Source organism: Acomys russatus, chromosome 24, assembly GCF_903995435.1.
Source record: "Acomys russatus chromosome 24, mAcoRus1.1, whole genome shotgun sequence".
Lineage (NCBI taxonomy): Eukaryota > Metazoa > Chordata > Mammalia > Rodentia > Muridae > Acomys > Acomys russatus.
Window position 1 is genome coordinate 52,164,783 of NC_067160.1, and position 27,777 is coordinate 52,192,559.

Genomic DNA, 27,777 nt, shown 5'->3' on the forward strand with positions numbered 1-27,777 from the left:
GAAGCCATGCTGTTAGTGATGTGTCTGTGATGAAAGATCTGGCCTGGTGAAGGCTGGCCAGTCACAGCCTGTAAGTGGCCAAGCCAGGCTTCAAGCCCAAGGCCACCTTCCTATCACAAGCCCCTTTCCACCTACACTCATATTAAGAGAAAGGGAGCCCCAACTTCTGACTTATGCCACTTCATGACTCCTGCTGGTGACTGCCAATGTCAAGCTAAACAACAGCAAGTGGCTTAAGGCCCAAACAGCTTCTTAAAGTCTTTGCCTCAATGAGAAGCAAGCCTCGGGCTTAAGACATTCCCCTGGCCTCTCACCCACCCTCCTGCTCTTCGCTGCTGTGTGCAGAGGCAATTCTGAGTCAAAGGCAAAAGCAGAAGGAGTGGGTTTTGCCAGCAGTGTGAATCCCTCAGACCCACTCCGACCCCAGCCCCCTCATCTGCTTAAGTTGCAGCTCTTAAGTTGCAGCTCGAGCTCACCGCTCAGAGGGCATAAAGGCCCCTGTGCATCACCCATCACTGTGAGCAGTGAGAGAGGCCATAGGCCAGAGACCCGCAGCTACACTGGCCTTAAAGTGTTAATGGGGGCTTTAAGCCTCCAGGAAGAAATCCCACTGCCAAAACCTTAGATAGTTGGGGGAGGGGAGGTGGCCCTGTAATGGCCATGGTGAGAGCTACTCAGAGCACAGGACACTTTGCTCTTCAAGCCTTTGGGGGCATGTGAAAAGGGATTCAAATCCACTTCTCTGTGCATTTAAAGCAACAGCCCAAGAGACGTAAAAAGTAAATGAGCCAAACCACTGGGGCTGTGCATCTTGGTCTACGCCAGACCACAGTGTCAATGACAGAAATCAAAGTAGGCCAGCTGGACAGGTGGCTCTGGCCTATAGCCCCAGCTTCCTGGGAGGCTGAGGGGAGGATCAGCCACTCGCCAAAAAAAAAGCCCCAAGACCACCACGCTGGGGGAAGTCCAGTGCTCGGTTTCCGTTCCTTCCTTCTATTCCAGATCCCATCACTAGCAACGCTCAAGGAGAGCTGGTCCACACTGGCTGTCAGTGCCTCCTCCCTCCAGCACACACTGTGCAGCCCAAGTGCATGAGCTCATCAGACGGACATGACAGTACAGACTGCAGCCAAGCTCGGGTGCAGGTCACTCACTCTCAGCCATCCACCCCCAGCTCTCCAGCACAGTCACAACCAGCAGTGAGCTAGGATGAAGGTCACACTTCTGCTTGCTCAGTAACACAGGACACCAATACGGGCAAGACTCTCCAGGAAAGAGACCCTGACCTTCCTGGACCATTGCGGTAACAGTGGAAGAGCAGGTTGCAGTCCTGAGACGCACCACAGCCCTGGGCACACGCAAACCATGAGGGGGCAGCTACCACCACGTGGGAGCACTGAGTTCCTGACACTTAAAGAAGCAACACACCCACCATTCAGTGCTTTCTCAGCCTGTGTGTGAGAAGCCACCAGGCTGTGGGCTGTGTCTTGCATGACCTCAGGATGGCATTACTTATTAAGGAAGAGATTAATTATTTTATAGTGTTTGAAGATATGACTTGGTAACAATTCAGGAATTTTGAGTGATGTGTCTGAGGGAAAAACAAGAAACAAAAAAACACAGCTCTCAGAGATTAAGAGACTAACTATGCTTGTCTTAAACTGGCGTTATGATGTATCCTTTCTATGGCTCCCTGAGCTAGGATTAAGATTTTTCAGGAGTCCTGAACCCTTTGAGAATGTGTCAAAGTCCCGGCTGCCCAGGGAGCCCTGTGGGAGGCACGTGCAGACATTGTATAGACAACAGCTGTGGCGAGATAGTCCTGAGACCAGGACAGACGCTCTGAGGCTTTTATGGGCACCACTGTGTGCCACAAGCGAAACAGGCACATCGCAGATGCTCCCTGGACAGCACTGGGAAAGTGGGAGATGTCTGCAGAGGCTCCTGTCAGGCTGGGAGAGCACCCTACCGGGGCAGCTCGAGACTTCTGACGGAGTGTTCTGGTGGTGTCCTTAGCTACACAGAACAAAAGGAAGGTGACAGTGTTCTGCGATTAGATCAAGGATTCATTTCACTGCCTCTCCTGTTACAAAACCCTGCCGAAGGTGAGAGGGTTCCAACAGCTGGCATTCAACAGCAGTTCACACAAAGGTACTGTAGGGTAGAGACTCACAGCCAGCTGTGTGTCCCAGCTCCAGGGCTGATCCCAAGGCAGCAAGGGGGACTCATCAAGAAGTATAGTGGGGAGGTCCCCTCTCTCCTGCCTCTTCCCTAGGGCTTTCAGCTCGAGGCTCAGGGCTTCTTCTGGCAACAGCTCTCACTCACTGCCCACGGCATCATGGCTCCTACTAGGAAAGTGAAAATGCAGCTAGACAAGCCTGTCCTAAAGAGACACTAAGCAAAGGATCTGGGAAAGATCATGCTTACAAACCCACTGAAGCCAGAGCTCTGCTCCATGGCCAAGGGTGTCTGGTTAAGAAGTACAGAATGGTCAGGTGTGGTGGAGCACACCTGTAATCCCAGCACTCAGGAGGCAGAGGCAGGCAGATCGCTGTGAGTTCAAGGCCAGCCTGGTCTACAAAGTGAGTCCAGGACAGCCAAGGCTACACAGAGAAAAAGAAGTACAGAATCCTCCCACGAGACACTAACAGGCTAAAGGAAAACACATGACACTCTAGGTAAGACAGCAGAGTAGCCTAAGGCTTGAAAATCACAGCTCTGACCACAAAGCTGGAGCTCAACACACACTGGAAAGCAGCCATGGCTTATGCTCACGTATGAGGGTCTGGCAGTGGCCATCGCCAGTACATGCCATATGTGGTCTGAAACGTGACCTCTCGTCTATGTCTAGAGTAGCCTGTGGTGGCAAACTATGTCTATGCAAGGCAGAACAGCAGATGTTGGGCTCTGTGGACCCAAAACTCTCTGTGGCTACTCAGCTCTGCCACTGCAGGGCAAAGCAGGCCACCACCAGTCAGTCATGGCTACAACCATGGGAACAGCACACACATACATACTTAAAAATAAAGGAACAGCAGCACGATCCAGTTCCCTGAAGCAGCCGATAGCTGCTCCAGCAGCACAGTCACGTTTCTGCTACCATAAGCTGTGACCGGCAGGCAGAGCCGCAGAACGCCGAGTCACTGTGCTCTCAACTCTACGCTACAAACGTGCCAGGCAGACAGGCAGGAACCAGTCTAGGGAAGCCAGAAGACCCTCTAACAAGCAAACCACAAACAACCCCCAGCTTTCCAACACAAGGCCAGAACTCTAAGAAAAGAGGTTCCGCAGCTCTCAGACCTGGGGCCCCCACAGCCTGACAGCACACCTCCTGGTACATGGGTTAAAATGGAGGCAACACATAGGAGTGGTGAATGATAAGGATGAGAGAGGCATTCAAGGGAGTGCCAGGCAGGCAGGCAGGCTCTTAACATGGTTTTCTGGGGCCACCAAGACGACTCAGTGTGCAAAGGTGCCAGCAGCCAAGCCTGATGACCTGAGTTCAATCCGCATGACCCGCACAGTAGGAGAGAACTGACTACCACATGTTGTCCTCTGAGCATGACCACATACTGTGCTCCTGTGACATGGAAGATGCTCTCCCTAAAAGAAGCAGACACTCTTTCTACCAGGCCCATATTCTAAAGGTTCCATCTCCTGAGCATCACACCAGGGACCAAGCTCCAGCACATGGATCCTTGCGGGACAGAGTCATGTCCAAAGCACAGCATGATCCAGTGAAAACAAGAAGAGCAAATGACTTGAAATGACAGCTTTCCAAAGAAGATATACTAACGGCCAATAAGCTCCCGGAAATACGTATGTCTTCACTAATGATTAGAGGAACGCAAAGCCAAGGTGTACTAAAATATCACTTCACACTCACTAGAACGCCGTAGTTGCTTGTCTCAAAGCACCTGACAAAAGCAATCGCTCTAGGTACCATCCATCACGGCAGGTAAGGCATGGCAGCGGGCCACTGGTCACACTGCTCTCTGAAGCCAAGAAGCAGAGAGAGATGCATGCTAGCGCTCAGCTTGCTTCCTCCCCCTTCTGCTGTCTGGAACCCCAGTGCAGGGATGGTGCTCCCCACATTTAGAGTGGGTTTCCCTCACAGAGAGGCCCCAAGACTTGTTTCCATGGTGATTCTAAATCTCACGAGGTTGGCAGGTTCAACCATCTGTTGTGGGTAATTGGTACCTGGAAGGAGAGTGTCAGTGAGGGGTTATCCACATCAGGCTGGCCTACGGGAGACTTTCTTAACTGGTAACTGATGCAGGAAGACCAGCCCCCTGTGGGAGGCACCATTCCCTAGGTGGAAGGTAAAGAACAGTGTGAGAGAGGAGACAGCTGGCTGAGCAGGAGCAAGCGAGCAAGGCTCTGTGCGTTGCCTCTCTTTGCTCCTGAGTGTGGATGTGCTGTGTTAGGTTCCTGCCCTGACTTCCCCGATAATGGACTATAACCTGGAACTAAAAACCTAAATTTCTTTTCTACCCTAAATGCTTTTTTCCAACATGTTGTTGGGTTTTCTTCCCCACAGCAACAGAATGAAACTAGAACAGATGGCAAACAGAGCAACACAAAACAAAAACGAGCTGTGGATGTACACTCACTGTACCCTCACTGGGTGGGCGAATGCTGAGCACCGAGAGCCTCAGCTCAATTCTTGACACTCCAAAAAAACGTAGAAACTGAGAAGTGTTGGTGATGAGATGGAAAAGTCAGAATCCAACATGGGATCCTTACAAGAATGTATGACAGCACAGACACTGTGCCAGACAGACACAGGAGTACCGCGAGATTCAGAAATGCCACTTTCGAGCTGATACAAACAAAGTACACCTGAACAGATATGTGTGCATCCAAGTTCACAGCAGCACCGTTCTCCATAACCAAAAGGTGACAGTGACTCAAGCAACCCTTGCCACATAGACGGTGAATGAAAAGAGGTAGACACGTACGATGCAATGTTGTTCAGCATTAAAAAGCCAGGAAATTCAGGCGAGGCTACAACATGGACCAACTTCAGGGCATTGTGCTAAGCGACACAAGCCAGACACAAAAAGTGCTGACAGCAGCCAACTTCATAAAGGCAGAAGGGGTGTGTGTGTGTGTGTGTGTGTGTCCAGGTGGGGGTTTGGGGAAGGATGGGAGAAGTATTCTGTCAAGAGCTAGGGTAAGAAGAGTGGGGAGGGCAAGTTCAGCTTAGGAAGAGAGAAACTGGCAACGGACGGGGCTGACAGGTGCACAGCCATGGGAAGTGCGGAACACCATAAAACCAGACACTCAGAAACAGTTGTTGTATGTGTAGTCATCATAGCGCAGAACCAATGAACGCAGAGATGCTATGAGATATGGCCCTATGTACACAGCAAGAGTGGGAGGTCATAGGCCACAGGTCATGTAAAGCTGAGAGTGTCTGTGCTAGAAAATCAGCCCTGGGAGGGCACAGTTCTTCTGGGCTGGATATGACCAGTAGTGTGACACAGAGCAGTGACGATGTATGAGACCCTCAAGAAAGCGGGCCTACTGTTGCCCAGTGGAGGGCACAAGGTGCCTTCTCTCCCTGAGATTCCAATTGCCCCTAAGTAAGGAGTAACAAGAAGACGCTTTTTGGTGACCTTGTTGCTTGCAAGCCACCCAAGGCCCTCTCTGTAACTCCAATAAGCTTGCTGGTCACCACACTGGGCTTAACTGTTCCTTTGGTGTTCCTATGACCTCTCCGTCTCAGGTGAATAGACATGTCTTTAGTTTCCTGAGCAAAGACTGCAGCCAGGGAGTCGCTCTATAATTATGCTAGCATGCTCCTACTCAAATCACAGGAGAGACTGAATTCAGCTCACGGAGGCTTAGTGGACATGCGCGTCACAGAGCTTCACATAGCCAGATGTGGTACTCCCACCTGTAATCCCAGCATGAGCTCTGGACCAGTCTGGGCTACAGAGTGAAATCTAAGTCAGCCTGGGCTAGAGCATAACTCTGACTCAAAAGCAACCAACACCCGGGGGGGGGGTGGCTCAGTGGGTAAAGCCCCTGCTGAACACACAGGGAGGAGATTCCCTAGAACATGAAGGCCAGATGCAGTCGCATGCCCATCTGCAATCCCAGAGCGCGGCTCCAGCGAGTGGCAGACAGAGAGCCCTGACCTGGGGTACACAGAGTTAAACCTGAGGGGAGTTTATGGCCTCCACCTGTGTGTCATGGCGTGGTCATACATACGGAGAAGGAAAAGCAAGCAAACAACTTTATGTAGACACACGAGGTCCGTGTCTGTCTAAACCCTCAAAAAATCAGAAAGGCAGCTGCTGGGACTCGAGAGTGCAGCAAGAATCAGTGCACGGCAGTTATGGTTGTAGTGTGCACTGAAGGCTTCTCGTGAACACACCCAAGTAAAACACTGCGCCTTGCCAGGACGCAACTGGGGCTGGTGGACATCTCACATAAACACCAGTGTGGCCTGTGAGCGAGGAACACTCCTCACTGCTGTTAAGCTTCACAGGCCCAGATTCTGCCTTTTGAAGTTTTTGTCCTACCTGCCTGTGATGTCACCCGCCAGGTGAAACAGTGTGATGCTACGCATCAGGTGAAGCACACTGTTTCGGTGGACGGCACTGCTCTCTCAAACACTGAAGCATTTCTTAAACAGTTGCACACTGGTGTGTCCCCCGCACACCCTTAAGGGGTTTAAGAACTAGGAAGCTGATGCTTGTGTGACAGCTGTGAGCTTCCCTGCGCTGCACGACTTGTATCCTGGCAATAAACACTGACACACAGCGGCTGTCCTCGTCTCAAGACACATGGCTTGTGACCCACTGAACCGCAGCAGCAAATGCACCTTCCATTCTTCCTCACTGGATATAAAGACAGGCACTTGGGCCTAAGACTGATGACACAAACACTTGCCATATCATCCCAGACATTCTGAAAGGACAGCAACCCCGGTCAGCCCACAAGTAGGTGCCAGAGAAGAACCTGGTAGCTTGGCTGGAGAGATGACGCTGAGGGTAAGAGCACTCACTGCTGTTGAAGAGAGCCTGGGTTTGATTCTCAACACCCATGTGGCAGCTCACAGTCTGTAACTCCAGCTCCAGACGATACAAAAGCCTTTTCTGGCCTCCAAGGGTGCCAGGCATGCATATGGTGTACATACATTCACACAGTCAAAATACCCATACGCATAAAATAAAACATAATAAATAAGAGAATTTGGTGATAGCTGTGGGGTGGGGTCGCAGCCCTGAGCATGCCCAGACATCACTGGCCTGGCAACACTTCTGCACACCAGGGGAGGCACCCAGAGCACAGAGCTGGGTGTGGTAGGGCTTTAATCCCAGCACTCGGGAGGCAGAGACAGGCAAATCACTGTGAGTTCAAGGCCAGCCTGGTCTACAAAGCAAGTCCAGGACAGCCAAGGCTACACAGAGAAACCCTGTCTCCAAAAAAACAAAAAGCAAACAAACAAAACAACAACAAGAAAAGAAAAGAATGGCCTCTGTCGGCTCATATAGGTGTGGCCTTGTTGGATGGAGCGTGCCACTGGTAGGGGTCCTTTGAGCTTTCAAAAGCCCCTGCCAGGCGGCTCACATATACACTCTCTCCCTTTCTCTACATCAGGATGTAGCTCTCACGCTGCCAAGCCTGCCTCCATGTCCCTCGCCACAGTGATAATGGGCTAAACCTCTGAGACTGTAAGCCAGCCCTAATTAAATGCTTTCCTTTATAAGAGTTGTTGTGGTCATGGTATTTCTTCATAGAAACAGAACAGTGACTAAGACACTACTAATGTCGTTCTATGATGCCACTGTAACCCAAAGAGCCCTGAGAGACAGTGCCAAATGACAGCCTATGGCTAAGGCTCCTTTCTGAACGTGGCAGGCGCTCAGAATGAGGCCATGCCTCCACCAGCCTGCAGCCACGCCATCACCACCTGTTCCTGGAGCACATGTAAAATGGAAGGCTCTTTACAATACATCCTCTGCCTTTCCAGGAGCAGAAGGCAAAACCCCCAGGTGACTAGAGGTAGCCCATCAGTCAAGTTCTGTAGCACACACCCAAGCCAATACAAGGCAGCGACACCAGAGAGAATGGGAGTGGAGGCATCCTGCAGGTTCCAGGGCCACACAGCCAGCAGATGCTGTTGGCAGGAGGCTGGAGCACCGCGAGCCACGGCAAGGTGTCTAACAGATTCAGTCAGGCCCCTTAAAGGCTGAGACTGCAGCAACAGATGACCTGAGAGAAGCCTCAGCACATGGTAGAAAAGACAAAGGCAGGGCTTGGGCAGCTTCTCCTTAAGATTTTCCTCTGTGCTTCCTCAAGCTCAGCCAAAGCAAATCTGGAGACAAAGGGGTACACACAAGCCCAACAGACACTCTCTGAAAGCCACGCTGAACAGCAGTCTCTTGCCTGCTCAGCCTGCGCTACACCTACACAAGCCCAAGTCGTGGTTAAGGCCAGGCGACAAGTCACTGGCCAATGAGCTGAGCTGAGGAAGTGGAATGCCTGCCTCCACCTGACCATATGCCTCCAGATTCCAGAACAGACCTCCCAGTAAGCAGCTGCCTCTAAGACAGGCAAGCCACACAGAGGATGACCAAAGGTCCAGAGGACCCAAACATATGGAATCCAGTAGGCAATATCCCCCCAGAGACAGTGCCATACAGTGGTGACATTGACCCCGGCCTGAGCAGAGTGCTGGTCCCCATGCTTCTCTGTGGGGGCTTCCACTGAGGGAACATGGCTTCCTTAACCCAAAGAACAGAGTAAAGGGCACAACTGTGAGGCTCCCCCATCTGTTTCTCACTCTTCTTTAGGGCAAGAGGTTGGAATGACAGGCCACTTTTACAAATGTACAAGTCCCATACTGCCACCCAGTGGAAGACACAGGAATGGCCTTGTGTGCCCTTGATTCTCAACCTGTGGGTAGCGACTCCTTTGGGGTCAAACAACCCTTTCATAGGAGTCTCCCAGGACCATTGGAAAACATAAATATTTGTATTACAATTCATAACAGCAGCAAAATTATAGTTATGAAATAGCAATAAAAATACTTTTCTAGAGTTTGAGGCCAGTCAACAAAGCAAGTCCAGGACAACCAATGCTATGCAGAGAAACCCTGTCTTAAAAAACCAAAAACCAAAAACAAACAAACAAAAAAACCTACCAAACAAAAAAAAACCCAAAAACAAAAACAAAAACCAACTAACCAACCAAACAAACAAAAAACCCCCCAAAACAAAATAAGACTTTTCTATTGGGGGTGACCACAGCATGAGGAACTGTATTAAGAAGTTGCAGCATTAGGAAGGTGGAGAACAAACAATACCTTCTCTGCAGAGTCTCTCCACTGCAGGCCTGCTGTGCTGTCTACCCTAGGCTAAGCCCTTTCTTGCCATTAGCTAAGAAAGTGTGGATGAACTTCAGACCAACCCCAGTCACAGCCAGGACCTTAAGACAAGATGGAAGACAAAGTGGGGAAGGCCAAACGGCCAGAGGTAGAATGACAAGGAGTAAAAGGAAAATGGTTTTAAAAGGGGGGGTGTGGTGGTGGAGGTGGGGGTGAGGGTGGGGAGCCAAAGGCCATCACCACAGGACCTCCAAGCCAAAGACACAGGCAGGCAGAACTGTCCACCTGGGAGCGCTGCCCTTAGGATCTTAATTCAGAAACCAAAACATGCAGGAAGAAAGATATAGGAGACAAGAGGGTCTCTGTAAGTCCAGGAGTCAGCACTGCCCAGTGAGACCCAGCTCAGAAAAAACACAAACAGGAAAGAAAGCCACAGGGGGCTGGAGAGGTGGCTCAGCGGTTCTGAGCACGGGTTGCTCTTCCAGAGGACCCGGCTTCAATTGCCAGCGCCCACACGGAGCTCACAACTGCCTGTAACTTACTCATGTGGTATAACCCGCTTTACTATATAGAGGAAAACCCTATGTATTAAGCTACAAAAGCAATAAGCCACCTTTTAATGTAATACATACAACAACAACCCAATTCCTGAACCTAGCCAGGCAGGCTTTCCCCCAGGGCAGGTGCTTCCTCAGAGTCTCATGTCTATACCATGTGTTCCCTGCGCTCCCTTCTGCCCACTGCAGGAGGCAGGTGGGCTCTGCCAGGGTCCTGGAAGTCACTGGCATACTGCCCAAACTGCCTGTACTCCAGCTGCAGCTCTCTGAGAGGAATGTGTGACAGGGGAGGGAGGGGAATGCAAAGACCTTGGAAGGAAAGGCTGTATCTTGCTAGAGAGAACAAAAGCTAGCCCTGAGCACATGTGGAGGCCACAGGCTCCCACCAGGGCAGTGTCTCCTACACAGGGATGCCCAGGGGTTGCAAGAGCCTGGACAGCCACATGGGCTCTTCCGGGCCCAAGCTGAACAGAATACCCAGTGAGCAACTCAGGTCTTGAAGAGAAGTGAAACCTCAAAGCCAGGAGTCCTTAAAGTCAATGCAACACTTGGACACAGCAGGCTGGCGGAGGGCAGCACCTCAGTGGAAAAGTACACGATTTGTTTCCTCTCAACACCAAAAAACACAAAACAACTCCCAAAGTGAAAGAAACTTGATACAAACTATCAAGCCTATGAAATGACTTGTAGTTAGCATATTTTCCACATTGTCTAAAATGAATCCATATTTTCCTAACAACAACAAGAAATGCTCAGTAAGGAAACTCTGGAATGCAGCTTGGTGAGCAAGTTCACATGCTCCAAGAGCTGCTCCTCCACCCTGGGGGCCAGCCCACCACTGCTGTAGACAAACAGCAATGAGTGCTACACCGGCGAAGCGATGCAGAAGGCTTCCTGGCTACTCAGTCTCACCTCAAACAAACATGAGCACACAGGGTTCCGCAGTAGCCAGGATGCTGCACACTGCCTGCCATCTCCACCTGCAGACCCAGGATTCCCAAAGACAACTGCTTTCCGACCTTTCCCAGACCCCAACATTCCTTCTCTGAGAGAACATTTCTCTTGGATTTGGTTTGAAATGTGAAGATCTTGGGTCAGGTGGCACAATGCCTTTAATCCCAGCAGGCAGGTGGATCTCTGTGAGTTCAAGGCCAGCCTGGACTACAAAGCAAAGCAAGTCCAAGACAGCTAAGCTTATACAGAAAAACCCTGTCTCAAAAAACAAAAAGAGAAAAAAGAAAAAAGAAAGAAAAAAAGAAAAGAAACACACACACACACAAAAAGGGCTGGAGCAATGGCTCAACAGTTAAGAGCACTGGTTGCTCTTACAGAGGTCCTGAGTTCAATTCCCAGCAACCACATGGTGGTTCACAACCATCTCTAACGTGATCTGATGCCCTTTTCTGGCCTGCAGGTGAACATGTAGACATAGCACTCACGTACATAAAATAAATAAATAAAATAATAATTTACAATTTTTTTCTAAAAAAAGGTAAAGATCGCAATCACAGTGGACAACAGAAGTGGCACAGGGCTGCTGCCCCAGGCCTCCCTGCATAACTCCTGTCTTGGTAACTCCTTTGGCACCTGCTTCCCAACCAAACCAGGCCTGCTGCCCCAAACCCTCCTATGCTGGCCCCCAGAAGCTGGTGCTGGAGAGCCAGAACCTACCCTGGTTCTCGGCAGGGTAGGTGTTGAGTGCTGTGCAAGTGACACAAAGGAACACAAGGGAACTTGCCTTTTCCATCTGTGGCTGAGGCTTCTTGTAAATGTCTGATTGACCTAAAAACAAGCACATGGAGAGCAGAGGTTAGTAGACGAGCTGCATTCTTTTCTATTTCTGGCTCTAGTAGCTGGGGACCTGAGCACCCATTGTAAACTAAAAGGGTCAACCAGATGACTAGACAGCACCCTCCCTAAAACAAGAAATCTTTGCCAGTCCACACTTGCCCATTTATGGTGCTCAAGCTGAAGGGAAGATGTCTTCTGCTGGCAGAGTCAGGGTCAGCAGGAGGGACAATGGAAACACCGTCATTTAATTCTGCTCTCGTCCCCCCAACCATCCTGTCTCTCAGAGCATCCATGCCAGGCAGAAGAAATGACCCCCCCAAAAAAGTCACTGGTGAGTCCTACACTGTGAAGGTCTAAGAGTTTACATCCATTCCCTGTACTTGGTAAGATTCATCGGCCAGGCTGTGGCAGCCTTTTTCAGACTGTGCAGCAATGGTAACTAATCACCATCATTATGGCCTGGACAGAGGACGTCAACATCATTAAAGACGCTATGACAGCGGGCACTGTAGTGCAGCCTGCAATCCCAGCACTAAGGAGGCTGACACAGGAGGCCTGCTGAGAGTTCAAGACCACACTGGGCTAATAGTGAGCATCAGGCCAGCCAGAGCTACACAGTGAATCCCTGCTCAGAGAATAAGACATAAAATAAGAAAAGACAGCTCGGCAGTGGTGGCACACACCTTTAATCCCAGCAATTAGGAGGCAGAGGATCTTTGTGAGTTCAAGGCCAGCCTCATGTACAGTATGAGTTCCAGGACAGTCAGGGCTACACAGAGAAACCCTATCTTGAAAAAGAAAAACAAAACAAATAAAAAAGACTTGGAGCTGTAGGCAGAGCTCACAGCCACGGGGGGGGGGGGGGGGGGGGGGGGGGGAAGCCTGCATTGAACACACAGGCAAAGAAGTGCACGTGAAACAGGTGAGAAACTGCTGGCAGGGCTTCTGTTCTGACGCTGACCCTAAAAAAGACTGCTATCAATGCCAGGTGTGGTGGCGCACGCCTTTAATTCCAGTACCTGGGAGGCAGAGGCAGGCGGATCACTGTGAGTTCGAGGCCAGCCTTGGTCTACAAAGGGAGTCCAGGACAGCCAAGGCTACACAGAGAAACCCTCTCTCAAAAAAAAAAAAAAAAAAAAAAAAAAAAAATGGGGCTGGAGAAATGGTTCAGAGGTTGAGAGCACTATGTGCTCTTCCAAAGGCCCTGAGTTCAAATCCCAGCAACTGCACAGTAGCTCACAGCCATCTATAATGAGATCTGCTGCCCTCTTCTGGCCTGCTGGCATACAGGCAGGCAGAATACTGTATTTAAAAAAAAAAAAAAGACTTACCTATGGAGGAACCACTTCTAAAATCTCAGTAAAGGAGCCCAGCTCTCCCCTCAACATCATGAGAAAGCGATTAGCATAAAGGTGGTTTATGTTAGTGCTAACCAAGGCTGGCTGAATCAAGTATTAAAAAAAATTAATAGTGCTATCTATCTGTAATTAAATCAGTATGTATGTGTGGCCATCAGAGGACAACTTGCTGGTATTAGTTTTCCACGCCGCATGTGGGTCCCAGGGATCAAACTCAGGTCATCAGGCTTGGCAGCCAATGAACCATCTCACTGGCCACGATGCTGTTTCTTCTGTATGTATCAGAATCTCATCCCCTGCAGTCATTTTCAGAATGTGCACCATAAAGGATCTTGCCATTGGTCATCTGCTCGGTGCTGTGCTCAAGTGACAACAAATGACCACTGGTGGCTCTATGCTTGTCATGGTTGAATGAGAATGCCCTCATAGACTCATATACTTGAATACTTTGTCCCCAGCTGTGGAACGGTTTGGGAAGGATTAGGAGGTGTGGTCTTGTTGAAGGAGGTGTGTCGCTGGAGGTAGGCTTTGAGGCTGAGTTAGCACTCTGTGCCCCCTACTTACGGATCAAGAAATGAGGTCTCAGTTACTGCTCCTGTGCCCTGCCTGCCTGCCATGCCTGCCTGCCGCCATGCTCCCTGCCATCATGGCCATGGACTCTCTCTGAAACCATAAACCCTAAATAAACTCTCTTCCATAAGTTGCCTTGGTCAGGGTATCTTATCTTATCAGCAACAGGAAAGTAACTAAGAGGATGCTGAGCTGGGAGCACTGTATTTCATGTGGAGGTTAGGGCAGGACCTGCTTCCAAGCAAGTCCTTACTACCCAAGAGCAACAGTGACCATTCTGAGAATATGCACTGTAGCTTAAACCCCACACTCCTCCTTGTGGAGCTGGGGACTCAAAGGCAGCACCCTGATTTCTTTCTTCCTTCCTTCTTTCTTATTTATTTATTTATTTTTTTAATTTTAATTTTAATTTTTCAAGACAGGGTTGCTCTGAGTAGCCCTGGCTGTCCTGGAACTCTCTTTGTAGACCAGGCTGGCCTTGAACTCATAGAGATCCGCCTGCCTCTGCCTCCCGAGTGCTGGGATTAAAGGCATGTGCCACCACATGTGGCCCCAATTTCTTTTTTGAGACAGGCTCCCGTGGTCCAGGCTGATGTCTTGCTACGTAGCAGCGGATGGTCTTCAGCTTACAGTCCTTCTGCCTCTGCTTCCTCCACGCTGAGCTCCAGACGCACCACCTGCCATGCTTATGTGGTGCTGAGGAAGGAACCATGGCTTCAAGTGTGCATGCCAGTGAAACCTCTTTACACACTAGCAAAGTACAAACTTGAAGCCTGCCGTTCCTGGATCAGAGCAGGTCACTCTCCAGAACCCCAAAACCCGAGTGGCCTGAGAACTGCCACTAGTTTATGTCAGGGTAGTATGTTGTCATTTTCCATCTAAAATGGCAAGAAAAATGATTCTCTTCCTCAGCCCTTCGCACCCTGTGGCTGACGTCTCTCACCTCTAGACCTTTCTCTACTGGGTAAGCACTGCGCCCTGTGGCCTATGTTGCAGACCAGCTCTACAGAAGTCCCCTGGGTGACGCTCAGCAGCTCAAGCCTGGGCAACTAAAGTCCCAGAGATCCATCCCTAGCTCGCTATTCGGGGGAGCCTGGGGTCCCCAGGGCTGTCTTCTCCAATGAGACACCCTGTGACTCTGGTTGTATACACACTGCCTCACGATTACTTACCACACCACTGGGAAGAGGATGGCGCCACAGCACAGCAAGTCAACCAGAAACAGAGAATCTTTCCATAAGCCATACTCTGTCGTGCCCTCCTCCGTGGACTCTATGATGATGTAGGCTACATTTGCCAGCACCTACAGGACATGGGACCCCAAAGTGTAAGTGCTGTTATGACAGTGACCCAAGGTGGCATGCCTACCTGTGCAGCTGTGGCTGCAGCGATACTGTGAGACCGGTAAGCTTCCTGAGAACCTTGCCTCCCAGCTTGCTGGCCCTGACGCTATCGGGCCTGTGAAATATCTACGCCACTGTGTGATTTCCAGAGTGGGTATAGCTTCCTCCCAGCCTCCCTCTGCTGGGATCTACAGAACCCTGGACCTTCTTATGAGGTAGCCTGACTCCCTTAAACTGCCATGGTGAAGGTGAAGGCGCCTCAGCTGTTTGTACTCTGTCCATTCAGGTCTTCCCAGCCCATGGCACAGACTCTATGGAGACAATAATCCAGACTCCAGCCACGAACAGACTGCAACCAGGCCAGACCCTAGGTTAGGCATACCCAATTAAGACACCCCTAAATCCTTGGCCCACAGAATTGGAGATTTCCTCTTTAGTGTTGCCTCAAATCATCAAGTTTGGGGTGGCACATAGCAATGGGTAATGGAAGCGCCTTGTTTTGGGGCACCCAAGCCTCAGGCAGTCCCCAAAAGCTACTGGGCAGGTGGCACTTCAAGTCCCTCATAGCTAAGATGCCAACACTTCTCAGGCCCAGCTCTTCCTAAGAATTCCTGGTCCTCAGGAACAGTAATACTAAGTAGCTGATATAGGGACCAGAGGTCAGAGCGGCAAGCAGTGCAAATTTCAGAGACTGTTCTGTTCCTCACACAAGCTAGCCAGTCCAGGCCCTACACTGCACAGGACACAGGTCCTCCTGAGGCTCACCTGCCTCCATGCCTTGTTTCCAATTCCACCATAAAGGCTTTGCCTTGGTTTTAGCCCTGCCCTTGAACTCTTTTCCAAGGTTATGGACAATTTTCAACTGGTTTAATTGAGACCCCACTGTACATCAGGGAAGTTTATGATTTAGGATATTTACTTTTAGAGACTACCATGAGCCATGATGCAGAGATAAAGATGAGTCATGCTGGGACTGGAGAGAGCGCACAGTGGTTAAGCGTGCTTGCAGAGCAATCATGAGGACCAGAGGTCGGGTCCCAGCATCCACTTACGAAGCCAGTGTCCTGAACACAATTATACCCCAGCTCAGTTCGGAGTGGGAGGCAGACTGCTGGGCTTGCTGGCTTCTGGCCTAGTCTAGACATGCAAACTCCAATTCCACTTGAACTTCAATTCATACACTCCGCATGAAAGACAGACTGTTCCTAGAGGCCGTGCCGAGCCACTCCCCACAGTGCTCATAAACACCATGCACTCACTCCTGCTTCGGGTGAGGGTGAGGGTGAGGCTCGGCAGAGTGCTTGCCTTGCCTCTTCAAGGTGCTGGGTTCTATGCCAAGCACCACAAGAAAACCAAAAGAGGGGGGGGAAAAAAGGAAAGAAACTTTCTGGTACCCCCACCCCCACCCCCATGGCCAAAGGAAGCCTCTTAGACTTTGGTCAAGACCTTCCCAGAGCAGTCCCATTGTCTAAATACTAACTTCCTCATCTTCAGTTTCAAACATCCTTATTTTCTTAGGTGACAATCAGTGTGACCTTGTGTTCACCTTTCAGAGGGGTCAGCAAGACAGAAGAGTCTTCATCATATCCCAGCTCAGGCCAGGGGAGCAATCAACAGAGCAAAAGGCCTGAATTCGCCAGAAGGGACATGAACAGCAATTCCCAGAGTTGAAAGGAGAACTCAGGTTCTGTCATGTACACACTCACAAAACCATGGTAGGTTACAGAACTCCATCTGCCTAGGGGTGGTCCTGGTGACTTGTCTGGTTCCTGACAACAGTGTCACAGGTGCCTACTCCTTTGCCTGTCACATTCCTCTTTTTAAACATTCAACCAAGTCCCATCTCCATTACAAGGCCCTTCCAGATCATTCTGAGTGGTTTACTGTGTCCTTGAAAAGCTATAGCAACTGGTCTCTGTCTCTGGTGGGTGCTACTCCGAGCTCCTTGCAGAATGCTGCCAAGCAGCCAACCAATCCCCAGAGATGATGTCCCCAGAAGTTGACTCTTCCTTCCTCTTCTGCCGGCCACACCCATGCTACCGTCTTAAACAGGGCTGACCTCACCAAAGGCGTGGCTGTGGCCAGGCAGCCGGGAAGAGATGGCAGCCAGCTGTGGTGCCCTGAGCTCCAGGCTCTGCTTCCTTGCATAGGCTGCTGGCGTAAGACAGTGCACAGGTCCTCCTTGAAGGGCTACACACGTGTTAGTCAGGCCTCGGAGCATGGCCTCCAAACACTGATTTAATCAATGTCAACCCTATAGGCCACTCTCCTACTCCACAGTGCAGGAAACCTAGCTGGCGCCACCCAGTTCTAAAATACTCCATGGCACCTGGGCCTACTCATTAAGAGAACCATTTTGCTAGAGGCAACCAATGCAGAAACAGCTCTCTAACCACAATCTAGACATCCAGGACTGTCTGAAAACAAGCGGCCACCAGGACTTCCAGCACATACCTAGGTCTGTCAACAGTCAGAAAAAAAAAAAAAGGCCCTATCTGCGGCCTAGAATGGCAGAAACTCAGGTTTCCAAGTGAGCTGACTCCCTGCAGACAGGCCTGGGGTGGGTCTGCCCAGAGCCAGGTGGACTGACAGGGCAGCCCCGGCTCCCATACCTGAAGCGGGATGACAATCATGAAGATCTTCTTGTCTTTATCAGACAAGATGTGCTTGATGAAGGCCCAGCCAGTGCCGATGAGAGCGATGGTGATGAACAGCAGCGCCCCCTTTAGGCTGGAAGACAGAACAGTTTGCAGATACCATCAGGCTCTGTCCGGGTCTGTCAGTCAGTGACACTGTCAGCTCACTCCATCATCACACCCCCCCATCTTCTTTTTAAGTGGTATTTATTTATGTACACGAGTACTGTCTGCAAGCACACACAGGAGCACATTACAGATGATTGTGAGCCACCATGGGAATTGAACTCTGGGCTTCTGGAAGGGCAGGCAGTGCTCTTAACAACTAAGCCATCTCTCCGGCCCACCAATTTTTTATTCTCTTTTGTTTTTGTTTTGTTTTGTTTTTTAGTAACCCAAGCTAGCTCAAACTCTTAACTCAAAACGCAGCCAAAGATGATCTGAACTTCTACTCCTCTTGCCTCTGCCTCCACCTTCCAAGGGCGAGGACAATGGTGTGCGCCACCATGCCTCATGTATGCAGTTCTGGGGAGGAGCCCGTGGGTTGCTGAATGCCCGGCAGCCTCTCTACCAAGCGAGCCCAGCCCCCAGCTCTAGCCGTTAGTGTCTCTGAAGGCAATTCATGGCGCAGGCACTCCGGCCACGGTCTTGGGGACCTAGTACTTACAGGTGAGTTATGTAGTATACAACAGCCCAGCCTTCGATCGGAAAGCCCTGCGAGGAGATGTAGTGATAGTCGATCTGAAATCAAACAGCTGGGTTTCAGAAAGGCTGTGCCACACACCGCAGTGCAGGGCAAAGCAATAAATGATGACGGCAAGAGATCCTGGGGTGGGGGATGGGCTGTGCCCGTCCACCCCACTGTCTAATGCCTCCCTTGCCAAGTCACCAGCGAGTACACAGCTAACAGAAAAAGGCTGACAGGGGCATCAATGACTCTACCACCCTGCCCAGGCCACACTCTCAACTCACACTAGCAAACTCTCTCCCTCCCTGGCCAAGCACATCTTCACGTCCTGCAGCTCACAGCAAGACATCAGCCAGCGTGTCAGTAGAAGGACCCGCGTCTAGTCACCTGGCTTCAACAACCTGCGGCTAGACATGCGGGGCTGCCAAGCATTTTAACTGAAGAGGCAGACTCCTGGCAAACTGGGAGAGCTGGCTGTAGCACACAGACTTCATTTTCTAAAAGGCATCTAGATTTTAAAGTGGCTCAGGGGACCTCCTGAGAATCTCTTAACTTAAATCCAAGGCAGGGATTATCCAAGTAGTATCCATGTCTGGTTGTTATAATTGGGTATATTTTTACTTTCTTCTATGACCCCACTTTCAAGTGCAAGAAAGAGCCCCCCATGTGTGCTTTATACACACCCATGGATCCCTAAATCAGGGAAACCTTGATCTTGGCCCCATAGGCAAGCTCACTTTGATGTTCACCAGTTCTTAGTAGTCAAAGCTCAGTTCTTGGATTCCTGATCTTTGTAAGATCTGGGTTTTTCCTCCAGTAATGCACTAACACTGAACTTCACTCACTGGAATACAAGGATGTTGAGAAAAATAAGGGAAGTTCAGGAATGGCCCAGCAGGGGGCACACTCATCTCCAGATGACAGAAACAAGGAAAGGGGAGCTTTGATGTGCACAGAGACTCAGCTCTGTAATCCCAGCACTCTGGAGGCTGAGCCAGGAACATCACTGCAAGTTCAAGGTCAGTCTTGGCTACAGAATGCGACTGTCTCAGAAACAATAAAATAATAGATGCCAGTGTTCTGGAAAGGCTGTGGCCTGCATTGGGACTGGAGGCTGAGCTCACTGGCCCCGTGGCCAGGTCTCTGGCACAGACGGGTTTATGAAAACCACATTCTCTCCCTTCATCGTCCACCTGTCCCCTGACTTCTAACTTATTTTCCCAATCAAGTACGCACATCCACCATTTCATAAATGCTCCAAATGCTAATACATACTGCATGGAACACCAAGGAAAGAGACTTGGTGAAAGGCAGGGCCGCCATCAACCAGTGAATTTTAAACACATCATTCCTAGAGAGAGAGAGAAGAAAGAAGAATTAAAAGACCGCTCTTCCCCAAGGGCAGCCACAGTATCTGGCACTTTTATTTTTTCTTCTTTTTCTTTCTTTCTTTCTTCCTTCTTCTTCCTCTTTTTTTTTTTTTTTTTTTTTGAGAGAGGACCTCTCTACACCGCCCTGGCTGTCCTGGAACTCACTATGCAGACCAGGCTGGCCTGGAACACACAGAGCTCTCTATCTGCCTCTGCCTCCCAAGTGCTGGGATTACAGGTGTATGCCACAACACCTGGCTCCATCAAGCACATTTCTAAGCAAGCAGCAAGTACAATCTGCGCAAACCACAAACATGAAGTCTTTTTTTTTTTTTAAACAAAGCAGTGTTTGCCTGTAGGAACGAGTCCGTGGTAGTTTGGCTGAGAGTGGCCTCATAGGCTCATAGAGTTGAGTGCTTGGGCCACCGTTGGTAGAGCTGTTTAGGAAGGATCAGGAGTGTGTGTGATCTTGTTGGAGGATTCCTACTTAGCTCTTTGCCTTGCACTTGTGGATCAGGATGTGAGCTCTCAGCTGCTGCTCCAGCACCATTCCTGCCTGCTGCTGCCGTGCTCCCTACCACAATGGTCGTGCTCACAGAGATCCACCTGTTTCTACCTCCTGAGTGCTGGGATTAAAGGCGTGTGCTACCACCACCTGGCAGTGTCATAGAATTTAAACAGTTGTATCTGCAGACAACACTTTCTATAAATGTAAAACATATACAAAGCAAAACAACTCAGCATACCACAGATATTAGTTACAAGAACATACAAATGTCCCAAACTATATATTCAACATATTGGGGTGAATTTCCATGACTGGGGAGAAGTGGGGGAGGGACAGGAAGTAAGTGGGATGGCCAATTGGGAGAGGAGCATGCGTAGAGTGATGAGACCCCACCACAGAGTGACACTGACACACCCTGGCTTTCTGGGCTTATCTCCTGGGTACTTTCCTGTTCGAGTTGACTCCTCGCTTGAAGATCAAAAAGGAAGTCAAAGCCAGAGCAGTGTGTCACTACCGACCGGCAATGGCTTTACCCAGAATGCAACACTGCCCACTATGAAAGGCCACCCCCACTTCCTGGCAAGTCTGACTTGTGGTCCTCATTCAAGCATGCATGTGGAACAATGAAAGGCTCTGAAGTCACAGCAACGACTCTGATTAGGCCCTCAACAAGCCTAGGACAGCAGCTAACCTAAGCACTAGAAACCATCAGCTGCCTCTCACCCTGCCAGCCCAGCACGGCTCACTCACACTGGGGTGCATGGCATACTAAACGTGAAAGGAGAGACAGGCAGCAGCAGGCATCCCCGCCCTCCAGCCCCCAGCTCAGCCAGGTAACTGGCTGCTCTCACTTCCACTCTCTCTGGGCCTAGTACATTTATGTGATAACTATGTCTCTTATTCTTCCTCGCTCTAACAAGTGTCCTAAATACTCCTGGCAGCCTTGGGGACATATGCCTATGTGACACACACTTCCAATCTATGGCTTAAATTGCATCTTTTTAGATGTGTACACATCCACACAGAGTTAAAACCGTGATTGGCACAAAACAGATCAGCCCCACTTAACTACACATTTAAAACTGTAGCCACCATTTCATCCAAGTGAGCCGAGACAACGACACTGCCACGCTGAGTTCAAAAAACCAGAAAAGATGGGCAAGGAAGAAGGTTTAGAAGTATCTCATCTGCACAACATCCTGTTCAAAGCCCTCTCATATAGCGAGAGAAGACAGGGCAGATCTAAGGTTGAGAGGCTCGGCAGGAAGAGGGGCAATTACGACTGCTCCAGTTTTGCAGATGAGAAAAGAGACACGGTGGGGAGAGCAGACAGGAAGTCACAGGCAAAGTATGTGCCTCAGGGAGAGCCATGGTGCACACGCACAGGTCAGAGGACAATTGCAGGAGTATGTTTTCTCTTCTACCATTGGAACCAGGGGACTGAACCCAGGTCATTAGGCTATGCAGCCAGTAAGCCTTTTGCCCAGTAAGCCATCTTGCCAGCATGGAAGTTTCTTTTAAAAGGAACTATGTCCAAGACTCTGGGTGTCTGTTAAAAGGAAATCAAGACCCCAAGAGTTTCAGCTTCTGCCCCAATGCTCCAGAGAGAGGTGTCTTAGCTATCTTGTGAGTTTTGGGTAACACTGTGTGCACATCCCAAGTCTACAGACCTTTAATGTAAAAATACATTATTTTGTTCTAAGATTTCTGGGCAGGGAGATAGAGAATTCATAGCTATTCGGGTACTTCCTCAACAACAGAGAACAGAAAGTCAGAGCCCCAGGGTTTGGGGACAAGGGTCCTGATGAAAGGCAGATAGATTCTAAAAGGGTTTTTCCCACGGTAAAGCTCCTGGCAATCATCAATAGAGAAAGTCCAGGGAGGCTTTGGGCTGAAGACTTTAAGGTTCATCTTGGGCAGTGACTTCATCAGTAACTGCTCTCAAGATGGACAGCTGAAAGGGACCACCCACCACGCTCCCTGTGGGAGGCATCCAGGCTACAGTGTCTCTGCTGGGGCAACACTGAATTTTAATTGCTGTGTGTTTGTTTCCTCTAACATCTGGATCTCTCTCTCTCTCTTTCTTCCTCCCTCCCTTCCTTTTTTCTTTCTTTTTCCTGGCTGTCCTGGAACTCTGTAGACCAGGCTGGCCTTGAACTCACAGTGATCTGCCTGCCTCAGCCTCCTGAGTGCTGGGATTAAAGGCATGAGCCACCATACCCACTGGATCTGCTTTCTAAACAAAAACGCTAAGAGTGAGCCAACAGCACAGCAGGCAGCACCTCCCACTTAGCCTCGGAGTCTTGGGGAAAGACACAAAAGAGGACAGCAGGGCTGGCTGTTCAGTGCCATCTCCCCCTCCGCACACACAGGCAGAATCCAGGAGGATGAAATCCCGCAGCTCTCCACACTTACCTTCGTTTCCGAAGGATATGAATCCAGACGGTCCCAGAAAGAAAGAAGAACAAGGCCATGGACATGTACAGCTTGGGGAGAGGGATCTCCCCGGCAGAGAGGTAGCTGTCAGGGTTCTTCTCAGTGATAGCAATCTGAAACCAGCGAAGGTGCATCCCTCTTAGAAACAGCATCCCCAGTCAGCAACACACACTCACAGCTGTCTCCCTTCAGCTTGAGAGCCTGGGCGCCAGCCCGTAACAAGCAGGTTGTGCTACAGTCAGGGCTGGTAGGCACAGCCCATCTCGCCCCACACTTCTGTCTTCATGAGTCCTCTGCAGGAGCACCTGCCCACTGCAGGGGTACTGACCAGCTCTACTTTCTCACAGTAGCGTTTCAGAGGGTACGCTCGGGATGCACAAAGCCCCATTTCATCACTAGCACCAAAACCAAAGCAAAATAAACTAGAAACCCTCCCACAGAGCCCACTCTACTCTCAGGGAGAAGCAGGCGCCTCAGCCTGACAGCATCCCTGTGGATGTCCATGTGGCACTCACGTTCAGGCTGAATGAGACCTGGTTAGGAGGCCTCAGCTTGTTGCCTAGGCAGTTGTGGAAGTACAGGCTGTACAGGCCTTCCTGGTCACCAGTGCTGATGTTAAGGAAGAACTGGAAGGGAAGAAGAAAGACATGTTCACAGCCTCAGCTGCAGCTCCCAGTCTCAGAAGTAAGTTACAAGTTCCAGCAGACAGAAGGTTAGCTGGCCTCGGAACCCCCAGAGCAGAGGTCAAGGAAGGTGTCGTCGTCATCCTGGGAGCCTCTAATATACACGGGTAGCTAGAGGAGCCATGTGGTAATCACCTGCCCGGCTGCCTAGGCTCTGTAACTCCCTTCCACTATCCACCTGTCTGTGACCGTTCTGTGGAGGTCAGTGGAGACAGCCAAAGACATAGCATCTCATTTTCATGCCAACTAACTTTCTGAGAAGTTAACAATAGGCTCCATCGGCCACGAACTACCACACTGATCAAAAGTCCTATGCACACAGGGCCAGTGTGTGTCACTGTAACTGTGTTACACCTCGATGGCTCTTCCAAGTTAGCAGAGGCTACAGGGGGAAAGCACCAAGCACCATGGGCCACTGTCAGAGAGCATCCACACTGGGCTGGCTAAGCAGGGTGCTCAAGGCCTCTAAAACTACATCACCCTCACCTGTTAGCACAGGTCCTTCCAGGCATGACACGCCCTGAGTGGATGGCAGCATGGACTGACAGGTGGGAGAGGCAGAGGGTCACAAAAGGACCTAAGCAGAGCGGGACTGGAATCTGGGCCTGTCTCTTTTATGAAGTTTCTCATTGTCAGAGACTCATAACTTGGTTACAGATGGAGTGAGCAGCCTAGTGGTGGCAAAGGGAGTGGTCCTGCAGCCCAAGGACCACACATAGTGACCCCAGGTTAGGATCCCCGCGAGCAAGGTGCCAGGAAAGACTTGCCCTTTCACATGGCAAAGATGGAGTCAACTTTACTCCAAGGTGACACATACCTGAAATGAAACTGCCCCGCCATTCTTATGAATTGAGATGGATTTCTCTGCCGTTGCCTAAAAAGACACAAACATCTGCTTCAGGCCAACAGTGGCAGAAAACATGCTTAGGAAATCCAATTGGGGGACTGAAGAGATAGCTCGATGGTGAAGAGCACTGGCTATTTTTGCAGATGTCCCAGGCTCAATTTCCAGAAAACAGAAGTTCACAACTGTCTGTAAATCCAATCCCAGGGGATCTCATGCCCTCTTTCAGCCTCTGTGGACACTGCATGCATGTGATGCACATACATACATGCAGGCAAAACACTCCAACACTTAAAATAAAAAAGTAAAGCTAAACTGGATAGTAGTGGCACACGCCTATAATCCCAGCCCTTGGGAGACAGAGGCAGGCAAATCTCTGAGTTCAAGGCCAGCCTGGTCTACAGAGCAAGTTCCAGGACAGGCAAGGCTACACAAAGAAACCATATCTTGATAAAACAAAAATCGCCAGACGTGGTGGCATACACCTTTAATCTCAGCACTCTGGGAGGCAGAGGCAGGTGGATCGCTGTGAGTTTGAGGCCAGCCTGGTCTACAAACAAACAAAAAATGGAAGCTAGTCAGGCTGGAGAGACGGCTCAGCAGTGGTTAGGAGCACTCGCTGCTTTTGCAGAGAACCCAGGTTTGGTTCCCAGCACCCACACGGTGACTTACAAACTCTAATTACAGTTCCACAGGCTCCACCCCTCTCTCCTGGCCAGCATGGGCACAGCCACACATACGGTGTGTACACATACACAGGGAGACACTTAGGCTGGCTAGCTTTACATCAACTTGACAGAAGCTAGAGTCATCTGAATGGAGGAAAACTCAACTGAGAAAATGCTACCCAAAAATCTGGCTGTAGAGCATTTTCTTTTTTTCTTTTTTTTTTTGGAGGGGGGGTGGGGGGCTTTTCGAGACAGGATTTCTCTGTGTAGCCTTGGCTATCTTAGACTCACTTTGTAGGCCAGGCTGGCCTCGAACTCAGAGACCCGCCTGCCTCTGCCTGCCGAGTGCTGGGAATAAAGGCGTGTGTGCCACCATGCCTGGCTCTGTAGGGCATGTTCTTACTTAGTGACTAATGGGAGAGGGCCCATGCTATTGTGGGTACTGCCATCCCCGGGATGGTGGTCCTAGGTTCTGTTAGAAAACTGGCTGAACAAGCAATTGGAGCAGGCTAGTAAGCAGCACCCCTCCATGGTCTCTGCATTAGCTCCTGCCTCCAGGTTCCAACTCTGCACGAGTTCCTGTCCTGACTTCCCTCAGTGGTGGACTATAATGTAGAAATGTAAGCCAATTGAACCCTTTCTTCCTCAGCTTGCTTTTGATCACGTGATTTCATCATGCCAATAATAATCCTAACTAGGGCACTCATACACATAAAAATAAACTAAAAAAAAAAAAAAGTTTTCTTCTTATCAAGAGCTCTGACAAGGACATTCACCGTCTCAGCGAATGCAGCCCCCCTTTCTCATTTCTTTCTTCCTTGGCTGCTGTGTAAGTCTCTCCCTAGTCTTCCTATGAGTGTCTCTCTAAAGCTTCTGTGGGACCAAGGATGCTGTCCTCGGCAGAGCCCAGCATCCCACCTACACTCTGCTCCTGACTGCAGATACTGGAGTGCTGCTATCTGCACAAGTGATCCATACCACACCATGGGAAGAACCCAGCTACACACTCACAGAAGCAAGAGAAACTAACTCCAGTGGTTATGCTGAACAAAGGAGACAAAAGGACCCGTCCTGCCCCATTCACTGCCATAAGGCTCCTTAAAGCTGCTGTCTACTGCAGCGACTGTTTCTTGGGCACTGGATGGGTAGATGACAAAGACCTTTGAAGTGATGAACACATCCACTGTCTTGATTAACTGCCCCTGTAAATACGGGCAGTTTATTGTCCCCCAAGCACACTTTCACAAAACTGTTAGAAGGAAGAAACCAAACAAGCAAACAAACCCAGGCCTGGTTTGCGCATCTGTAATCCTTGCTTGGGATGCAGAGGCAGGAGGACCAGGAGTTCAAGGCTGACTTCAGCTATGTAACAAGGTGAAAGCCAGCCTGGGCTACAAGAGAGTCTGTCTACAAACAGCACAGCTGAATGTCCTCTCACTGGGCAAACAGGACACTCCGAAGCGAGCCCTTCTGCTGTTCTACGGGTCACTTCCCTCACAACACCTCTCTCTGTTCTTCCCTCCAGCTCCTTCAGCTCCCCAGGACAGAATCCTCTTTTACATTCCAAACCTCTACCTAGTCCAGACCCTGACACCTCAAACTTGTTTTAGTACAGCAGGCCCTTCCTGGGTCTGAGCATCACAATGCTTTCAGAATCATGACCTCCAATAAATGCCTGATTAAAGCCAGGTGCTGGCACACACTTTTAGTCCTAGTTAGCACTTGGGAGGCAGAGGCAGGTGGGTCTCTGTGACACCAGCCTGGTCTACAAAGTGATTCCAGGACAGCCAGGGTTGTTACACAAAGAAACCCTGTCTCAAAACAAGGAAAAACAAAAAAAAAACAAAAACAAAACCAACCCTGATCAAAGGCTCATGACGACCTCCCACGGCTGCCTGTCAGCACACTATACTCCTTGTTATCCCACATCTGTCTTAGGTGGGGCACTCCTACACTTGCTCTCCTCTGTGCTGCGCAATCCAGCACTCCATGTAACTTTGAAACTGTTTCAGTGTGTTGCTGCTGTCTCTCCAAACACAAGCACATGTCATGCACACACATGCAAGCACACATGCACATCCAGCGAAGCTGAGCAGGAAGTTCTGTGCTTACCTCTGAATCCACTGCACTTCTTCTAGCCTTCGAGGCATCTAGAAGCACAAACATTTAGAAGACATCACTGCCTAACTCAGCTCAGCATCATTTTACGGGGCTCCGCCTTATCTAGCATCCCCTCAAAACAAACACACCTCATGGCTCCACCTCCTCAGGTCGCTAGACAGAATTACTGGGCTGTAGAAGCAGCAAATCAAAGTGGCTACTGCAAACACTACTGCCCCAATCACAGCAGAAACAGCGGGAAGGCCTCTGGGTAAAGTGTTCATGGCAGAAATGCCACATGGAGTAACATTCTATGCTTTCTGAGTATCATGTCCAGGGGTTGTTTAACCAGCCTCTAACTGACACAGTTTCCTAGGAGAACCTTAGTGTGGCCACACTCAGTGTGTGGTGCTGAGGATGATCTGAGGCCAGAGCGTGGCACACTGGCTTCACCGAGCTGTGCGGCCAGCCTCAACTTACACATGTCTTGCTGGCTCCTGTTTTTTGTTGTTGTTGGTTTTTAGGGTGTCCCCCACTCCACAGCAGTGTATTAAGATTACTAATGGAGAAAAATGACATAATTATATTTTAATTAAAAAAAAAATGCTAACTGGCCGGGCGTGGTGGTGCATGCCTTTAATCCCAGCACTCGGGAGGCAGAGGCAGGTGAATTGCTGTGAGTTCGAGGCCAGCCTGGTCTACAAAGTGAGTCCAGAACAGCCAAGGCTACACAGAGAAACCCTGTTTCGGAAAATACAAAACAAAGCAAAAAACAAAAAACACCACAAAAAGAAGCTAAGAGCAGATGGCTAGGGAAGGACCCCAAAGCTCAGGGTCATCCTCAGCTACACAGAACACCCAAAGCTAGCCTGGGCTATGGGA

The 27,777-nt window shown here is 50.0% G+C and overlaps 1 protein-coding gene across 1 annotated transcript in view; it reads right to left on the reverse strand.

Moving 5' to 3' along the window:
* Gpr107 (G protein-coupled receptor 107) overlaps positions 1-27,777 on the reverse strand; it is a 63,209-nt gene that overhangs the window by 11,274 nt on the left and 24,158 nt on the right. The window contains exons 6-14 of the mRNA XM_051166170.1: positions 26,908-26,945; positions 24,101-24,157; positions 23,116-23,226; positions 22,580-22,713; positions 19,562-19,637; positions 18,266-18,339; positions 17,575-17,692; positions 14,792-14,922; positions 11,639-11,682 (exon numbers count right to left, since the gene is read on the reverse strand). Of these exons, the coding sequence (XP_051022127.1) occupies positions 11,639-11,682; positions 14,792-14,922; positions 17,575-17,692; positions 18,266-18,339; positions 19,562-19,637; positions 22,580-22,713; positions 23,116-23,226; positions 24,101-24,157; positions 26,908-26,945 (783 nt within the window). The remainder of the gene's footprint in view (positions 1-11,638; positions 11,683-14,791; positions 14,923-17,574; positions 17,693-18,265; positions 18,340-19,561; positions 19,638-22,579; positions 22,714-23,115; positions 23,227-24,100; positions 24,158-26,907; positions 26,946-27,777) is intronic.